Below are 9,131 nucleotides of genomic sequence, written 5' to 3' on the forward strand. Positions count from 1 at the left end.
GGGTGCCATGGGAGAGGAGGGCTGGGGTGCCATGGGAGGAGAGGAGGACTGGGGTAGGCCATGGGAGGGGAGGACTGGGGTGCCATGGGAGAGGAGGGCTGGGGTGCCATGGGAGAGGAGGGCTGGGGTGCCATGGGAGAGGAGGACTGGGGTGCCATGGGAGAGGAGGACTGGGGTGCCATGGGAGGGGAGGACGGGGGTGCCATGGGAGAGGAGGGCTGGGGTGCCATGGGAGGGGAGGACAGGGGTGCCATGGGAGGGGAGGACGGGGGTGCCATGGGAGGGGAGGACAGGGGTGCCATGGGAGGGGAGGACGGGGGTGCCATGGGAGAGGAGGGCTGGGGTGCCATGGGAGAGGAGGACTGGGGCATGGGATAGGAGGGTAGGACTGGCATGGGAGGGGAGGACTGGGGTGCCATGGGAGAGGAGGACTGGGGTGCCATGGGAGAGGAGGACTGGCATGGGATAGGAGGGTAGGACTGGCATGGGAGGGGAGGACTGGGGTGCCATGGGAGAGGAGGGCTGGGGTGCCTGGGAGAGGAGGAAGAGGAGGGCATGGCAAGGAGGCGAGGGTGATAAATGAGCCAGATGTGCTGGCAGTAGGCGAAATAGGAGCCGCGGGGTTGGCACCAGGATCTGTCGGCTGGATTTGGGAACTGGCCAGGTCCATTGTGTATAAGGGTAAGGGGAGGAGGGTACTGTCTGTTGAAAATACCTGCTGCACTACTGAATAGATTAACAGGGCCAGAGGGGGAGAAGGGTACTGTGTGTGAGTGTCTGTGTGTGTGTCTCCTCTAAAACCTTAAGGGTTGTAGATGGATGCCATCGTATCAGTCTTAATTGAGGACAGATGCTACAGTACATCTGTTTCTCTGCTAGGGTCTACTGGCTGTGAATACACAACCAGATCATTCCTGCTGAGCAGAGAGACTTCACCCTGCCTCCCTCCCTCACCCTGATCCTCTGGGCCTCTCACTAAAATCCCCTAATAACAGCTTTAGGATAGCAAGCTGCCAAAGAGGACTACAGCAAAGCTGCATCAGAGCACAGGGTGTGTAAGCACACATACACAGAGTTAAAATGTAACACTCTCTCTCTCACACACACACACAAACGGACCAGACTGTCCTTGCCCAGTAAATCCTCAAGGAGAATCTTTATTCTCCTATCATGATGTTTTTACAAGGGGTGCTATATAGATCTGAGAGCAGGATTTCTAATCAAACCCTGAGTGCCTGTGTGAGATACAGTATGTCACTGTGTCTTTCATGCACCGTGCCTGTCCTCATCCTGTATGTGGCAGCTCTAGATGGGTGTTTTCTCACAGGGAATAGGCAGTGTGTGTGTATGTGTGTGTGTTTGTGTGTGTCTGTGTATATATGTGTATCTGTATGTCTGTTTGTGTGTCTCTCTGTGTGTGTGTGTCTCTGTGTGAGTGTGTGTGTGTGTGTGTGTATCTGTCTGTGTGTGTGTGTCTCTGTATATATGTGTGTGTGTGTGTGTGTGTGTGTGTGTGTGTGTGTGTGTGTCTGTGTATATGTGTGTGTGTGTGTGTGTGTGTGCCTATACGTGCAGTGGAAGATAGCCTATAGGATGGTAACTCCTTCTCTCCCATATATGACGGCAAACAGTCCGTGTGAACGTCTGAGCATGCGTGTGTGTGTGTGTATCTGTGTATCTGTTTGTGTGTTTCTCTGTGCAGGGTAAAGGAATCCACTTGTACTACTAAGAACATATACAGTATATTACCTTTCTATGCCCTATGTGTCTAATTGGATGGACGCTGTACCTGAAACTGACTAGGCAGACTATGTAGCGGAGAAGGAAGTGTATCATTGTCTCTGCAGTGAGAGAGCATACCTTTCTTTTGTCACCTCAAAATAACCCTACTGCATGCCACAAATACACACACACACACACACACACACACACACACACACACACACACACACACACACACACACACACACACACACACACACACACACACACACACACACACACACACACACATATATACAGAGACACACACACACAGACAGATACACAGACACACACACACACTCACACAGAGACACACACACACAGAGAGACACACAAACAGACACACACACACACACACACACACACACACACACACACACACACACACACACACACACACACACACACACACACACACACACACACACACACACACACAGAAAGCTCACAGGAACACACACACACACACACACACACACACACACACACACACACACACACACACACACACACACACACACACACACACACACACACACACACACACACACAGAAAGCTCACAGGAACACACACACACACACACAAGCTTACACAGACAGACGTCATCGGGAAAAGATTCTGACACAGATGCATGTCCCAGTGTATCTGTTTACCTCAGTGAGGAGGACTCGGTGGAAACTGACCAAACTGTTGGATTCTGTCCCTCATTTCCTCCTCTGTATATATTTTATTTCCGTTTAGAGGAAGAAAAAACTCACTTATTTTGCATTCCTCTGCTGTGCGCATGGTAGTGGTAGGATAAATGCTTTCAAATTACACTCTTAATGAAAAACAAACACACACACACACACACGACTTCCCCATAAACAATCCGAATTGTACATACACACAGGAACCATTTGTGGTCGGCTGAGGTTTCCCCTCTGCAGGGGGAAGAGGAAATTGGATACACGCAGAGACACAAAGAGGAGTGCCACTTTGTAAACAGAGGGCAATGTTGTTTACCTTCCCCAGGAGCACGACCACCGCCTGGCGGAACCGGAGCCGCTGAAACACAAAGAGGTCATAAGCCGCTGATACGGCCAGCACCGTGACTCCCTGCTCCTTCCACAGCATGCTGGACGCTGCGCAGACCAGGCTCCCCAGCAGCCACAGCCACGTCCAGGCTCGGAGCCTACCACAGCCCCTGGTCTGACAGTCCCTAGAAGAGGCCGTGTAGGCCGAGCGGAGCCCGCAGTGCCTTGTGTAACAGAGAAGAGACAAGAGGAACAGCAGTGCTGCACCGACGTCGGCCCTCCCCACCACCCCCGCCACGGCTTCCGTATGCACCGGGTGGGAGGCGAACAGGAGTCCCACCAGAAGACTCCACGGACCTCCCCCCAGGAGGGGGCGACAGAGGGCAGTGAAAAGGCCTGTGACAGCCCCGTGAAGGCCCATGTTGACCAGGTGGTAGCCCCAGGGGCGCAGGCCGCCCAGGGCGTGGTTGAGGCGGAAAGAGAGGGTGCAGAGGGGTCGGAAAGACTTGTGGCTGCCGCTGTGGGTGAGCAGGGTGCCCCAGAAGTCATCATACAGGACGTTGGTCCACGGGGTCTCGGGGAGAAGGTCCTGGTTGGTCTTGATCGCACGGCTGTCGGGGAGAGAGAGAGAAAGAGAGAGAGAGAGGAGGGTCAGTGTCTGTTTGGATACCTTCTAGATGAACAGGGGTTTTCAGTCTGAGAGAGAGAGATAAAGTGGTAGTCATTGATGTAGCGACCGTGAGAGAATGGCGCAGATGAACCTTGTTGTGATAATAACTGTGATGGATGGAGCATGGTGTGAACACACACACACACACACTTTGTCAGGTGATTATTGGCCCCTGAGGCCTCTCCTCTATCTCACAATTAACACATAATTAAGGGGAACCCGGACGTGCCTCGTGTACACTAACAGACTGTGACAAATGAGATGATTCACCCCAGAGATGTCAAACTCTTCATGATAAATTACCCCTCTAACCACTAACACAACAGCTTCCTGGAAGAGTCAGTCAAAGACTTGTGAAATGCAGGACATGAACCATATACTGTAATTAGCTCAATCAACACACAGTCCATCTACCACAGACCATACTGTAGCTAGCTCAATCAACACATAGTCCATCTACCACAGACATTACTGTAGCTAGCTCAATCAACACATAGTCCATCTACCACAGACCATACTGTAGCTAGCTCAATCAACACAGTCTATCTACCACAGACCATACTGTAGCTAGCTCAATCAACACAGTATATCTACCACAGACCATACTGTAGCTAGCTCAATGAACACACAGTCTATCTACCACAGACCATACTGTAGCTAGCTCAATCAACATACAGTCTATCTACCACAGACCATACTGTAGCTAGCTCAATCAACACACAGTCTATCTACCACAGACCATACTGTAGCTAGCTCAATCAACACATAGTCCATCTACCACAGACCATACTGTAGCTAGCTCAATCAACACATAGTCCATCTACCACAGATCATACTGTAGCAGGCTCAATCAACACACAGTCTATCTACCACAGATTGTAGCTAGCTCAATCTACACAGTCTATCTACCACAGACCATACTGTAGCTAGCTCAATCAACACACAGTCTATCTACCACAGATCATACTGTAGCTAGCTCAATCAACACATAGTCCATCTACCACAGACCATACTGTAGCTAGCTCAATCAACACAGTCTATCACAGATCATACTGTAGCTAGCTCAATCAACACAGTCTATCACAGACCATACTGTAGCTAGCTCAATCTACACAGTCTATCTACCACAGACCATACTGTAGCTAGCTCAATCAACACAGTCTATCTACCACAGACCATACTGTAGCTAGCTCAATCAACACATAGTCCGTCTACCACAGACCATACTGTAGCTAGCTCAATCAACACAGTCTATCTACCACAGACCATACTGTAGCTAGCTCAATCAACACATAGTCCGTCTACCATAGACCATACTTCCCTTATTTGGAGAAAAAAAATATGTTTTTGTATAAAAGCTGAATGCATTAAAAACATGGCATAATGTATACAGTCAGTACACACAAACTAACAGTCAGTTTTTGGGGATTAGATAAGACGTATGTTAAAAATGGGACACTATAAACCTAAGAAGACACTGATCTCTACTGCAGTAGTCTAATATGTAGAGTCCTGACTATTAGTGCGAGGGAGGAGAGGGCCACCACTTGTTCACCATAGTTGTTATGACAGACGTGGCAATTAGTGTTGATGTTCCAGATACTCTGTTCCCTTATCACAGAACAACAGAGTGTGTGTGTGTGTGTGTGTGTGTGTGTGTGTGTGTGTGTGTGTGTGTGTGTGTGTGTGTGTGTGTGTGTGTGTGTGTGTGTGTGTGTGTGTGTGTGTGTGTGTGTGTGTGTGTGTGTGTGTGTGTGTGTGTGTGTGTGTGTGTGTGTGTGTGTGTGTGTGACCATGTGTGTGACCATGTGTGTGACCATGTGTGTGACCATGTGTGTGACCATGTGTGTGATAATGTCCGTGTGTGTGTGACAATGTCCGTGTGTGTGTGACACCATGTCTGTATATGTGTGTACTTATTATGTTGGGTTCATTTTGATCCAGTCGCGACCCTCTCTGTCTCACGGTTTGTTTGACTTGGGGGGCTCCGTTTTTCTCAAGCGCCAGTCAAACATTGTGTTTGAGTAAAAGAGATTGGACCGGGCGCAGCTCAGGACTTCCTTTGTGAGGAGATTAGGACTCAGTGCCAGCACAAGGACTAGATGAATTAGAATGAGAGGGAGAGAGGGAGAAATAGAGAGAGGGGTCAGGAGAGACAGCAGGAGAACCAGAAAGAGAGGGATATAGAAAGCAAGATGAGAGAGAATGAGGGAAAGTGACATGATAAGATGTGGAGAGAGGAGAGTGATGGGACAGAGAGTGAAATGTCTAGAGCGAGAGATCCAGAGAGACCTAACAGTATAGAGCTCGAGGGAGGGAGGGGAGCGAGAGATCTAGAGAGATGTAACAGTATAGAGCTCGAGGGAGGGAGGGGAGCGAGAGATCTAGAGAGATGTAACAGTATAGAGCTCGAGGGAGGGAGGGGAGAGAGAGATCCAGAGATACGTAACAGTATAGAGCTCGAGGGAGGGAGGGGAGCGAGAGAGAGAGAGATGTAACAGTATAGAGCTCGAGGGAGGGAGGGGAGAGAGAGATCCAGAGAGACGTAACAGTATAGAGCTCGAGGGAGGGAGGGGAGCGAGAGAGAGAGAGAGAGCTCTGACGTGTTAGTTCATCCCCATGGCAGTGGGTTAGTCTGTATTTTCTCCCTTTCTCTCCCTCTCCTCCAGCTGCACACACATCATGTTTTAGACGGTTGGAACTCTGTGTACCTCTGTTAATCACACCCATTCACCATCTAGGCTACCCCCTCCTCTCCTCCTCTCCTCTGTCCTTACCCACAACCCATCACTCCTGTATCCTCACTCCTCACTTCCATAAAATTAACACAATAAAAAAAGGAGATTTTTTTTCAAAAGAACACCCCTTTTGTATTTTGGGATTTTAAATTGAGGGGAGAGAGTGCCCGCCAGCCTGAGAGAGTGCCCCCCCCCCCACGTACGACAGTAGAATACAAAAGAGACCTCTCTAAGTCAGTCGCTCCGGGAGACCACTCTATCCCACTTCAGAGACAGGGCCAATGAAGCCATCAGCACAGCCAGTCAGCACTACTGTCACCCTCCCCCTTCAATATCTAGGCAGCATCCCAAATGGCTCCCTATTCCCTAAATAGTGCACTACTTTTGACCAGGGTCTCTGTTCAAAAGCAGTGCACTATATAGGGAATAGGGTCTCATTTGCGACGGATCCCTATAGCTCCTGTCCAGACCCTTACAGCCAGCAGAAGTGGGGAGAGAAGAGCGGAGGTGGAGGAAGTAGGGGGTCTGATTTAAATATTTTAATGATTTATCTCCGGTGAGGATTGAGACGTAGATGGGCTAAGACTCAGGGGAGGCTAAAGGGTGGCTACACTGGAGCTTGTTAGTGTACTACTTAATGCAAGACCCAAACACACACACACACAGTAACGTAGGCACAAAAATATACAGTAGAACAAATACGGTATTAATATGAATTAACCTGTGGAAAAAACAGGTAGTAAAAAAACACTAGTATGATCTGAGATGAATCCTGTACCAACTGAGTGATGAGATGATGTGGAGCAGAGAATACTTAGGAATAGGCAGTATTCCGTCTTCCTCCCTCCCAGCCCGGTCCGTCTCTCAGCAGTGCAGAGCCTGAGAAACTGACGCTTGTTTTTCCCATTGAGAAAACAATCCTGGGAAACGGAGGAATTCTCCCTCTCTGCCTCACGCGACGACAGGCTGCACTGAGCTCTGAGGTCAGCACAGACACAGTGGTGAAGGAGAAATTAACCATTTGATATATAGTATACTAATGAACCATTTGATGTATAGTACACTAATGAACCATCCACACCAGTTTAGCCAGCCATTCATAACATACTAATGAACCATCCACACCAGTTTAGCCAGCCATTCATAACATACTAATGAACCATCCACACCAGTTTAGCCAGCCATTCATAACATACTAATGAACCATCCACACCAGTTTAGCCAGCCATTCATAACATACTAATGAACCATCCACACCAGTTTAGCCAGCCATTCATAACATACTAATGAACCATCCACACCAGTTTAGCCAGCCATTCATAACATACTAATGAACCATCCACACCAGTTTAGCCAGCCATTCATAACATACTAATGAACCATCCACACCAGTTTAGCCAGCCATTCATAACATACTAATGAACCATCCACACCAGTTTAGCCAGCCATTCATAACATACTGATGAACCATCCACACCAGTTTAGCCAGCCATTCATAACATACTAATGAACCATCCACACCAGTTTAGCCAGCCATTCATAACATACTAATGAACATCATACCTCATCAGAAAATCTGCTATTATTTGTCTTATGAATGAATTAGAGGAAGTTTAGATTGCTGAACTGAAGGAGAAAGCTGTGGTGAGACTGAGAGAGGCTTGGACTTAGTGTCAGCGTTGATTGCTGTGATGTGGACTGAGCCAGCAGTGTGTATTAGACAAGAACCCATATTCACAAAGCATCTCAGAGTAGGAGTGCTGATCTAGGATCAGGTCCACACCTGTCAACATTCACCTTTTGCTACTATTTCTGTCAAGTCTACGCATGCAATTTGATGCACACATTTGATAAATCCAAAGTATACAACACACAGAACACAGAACACACTGCAACTGCCTCTGGAACACAATGCTGCAAGGAAAACGCAGCGTTCCATTGGAAATGAATGTACTTCTGGTGTACCAAAATGTAATGCTGCTATCGGTGTGATCGAGATGTAAGGCTGCAGTGATTAAGTTAAGACTCCAGCCCTAGGTAAACATGCTGACCCAGCCGGACTGGAGAGAGGAGAGACACTCTGCTATCTAGTTAGTAAACACACCCACACATACACATACACAGACACACACACATATATGGTTACCCACACATACACACATATGAAAGTGTGCTCACAAATGCATACAAACACAGAAGTACACGCATCAACCCCAGCGACCCCGACACACCTGCTGTGTTTTGATCTGGGGATGGATTAGCCTTTAGTGTACGTTCCTCTTTATGTCCCCATAAAACAAACAGGGGACATTCATCAATATCTCGTTGCTAAACACTCCACTCCAGCCTTCTGTAAATATTTGGTCCTCCGGCCAGCCTGAATGTCTACAGAGTGTATTATCCTGCACATGGAACACTGATGAATCCCAATGTGTAAAGAGCAGAGTTGTGGTATAGAGTCACATGACTTGGACTCGAGTCTGACTCCAGTCACACACTTGATGACTTGAGACTCGACTTGATAGAAAATAAAATAACTTCAGGCTCGACTTAGACTCGGAGCCTCAAGACTCGGGACTCGACTTTGACTTGAGACTGATGACTTGAAATTATCTGGCCAAGTTTTGTAATGTTTTGTCACTCATTTTGTGGCACAGAGTCTACGTGGATTACTCTCCATGCATCCAGAGACAGTAGCCACAGCATCTCGCTTGCAAAAAAACCTGCAACAGATTCGCTAGTGAAACCCACACGTGGCACTCTGATTGGACCAGCAAACCGTAAATCAACACAGGTCGGGTGGTGAACTAGCGAACAGATTGCTGATTTGGTGAACAGCTATAGGATCCTTCTTATGCTGTCTGTCTGTCTGTCTGTCTGTCTGTCTGTCTGTCTGTCTGTCTGTCTGTCTGTCTGTCTGTCTGTCTGTCTGTCTGTCTGTC

General features: G+C 48.2%; 1 protein-coding gene across 2 annotated transcripts in view; it reads right to left on the bottom strand.

Moving 5' to 3' along the window:
- The window catches only part of LOC139533799 (protein O-mannosyl-transferase TMTC2-like), a 99,258-nt gene that overhangs the window by 52,950 nt on the left and 37,177 nt on the right, over positions 1-9,131 (bottom strand). Inside the window, exon 2 of one of the 2 annotated variants that reach the window (XM_071332184.1) lies at positions 2,771-3,392. The exons of the other annotated variant lie outside the window; for it this stretch is intronic. Within the exon in view, the coding sequence (XP_071188285.1) occupies positions 2,771-3,392 (622 nt within the window). The remainder of the gene's footprint in view (positions 1-2,770; positions 3,393-9,131) is intronic. 2 annotated transcript variants of the gene reach the window in all.

This window comes from Salvelinus alpinus, chromosome 11 (genome assembly GCF_045679555.1).
Source record: "Salvelinus alpinus chromosome 11, SLU_Salpinus.1, whole genome shotgun sequence".
Taxonomy (NCBI): Eukaryota; Metazoa; Chordata; class Actinopteri; order Salmoniformes; family Salmonidae; genus Salvelinus; species Salvelinus alpinus.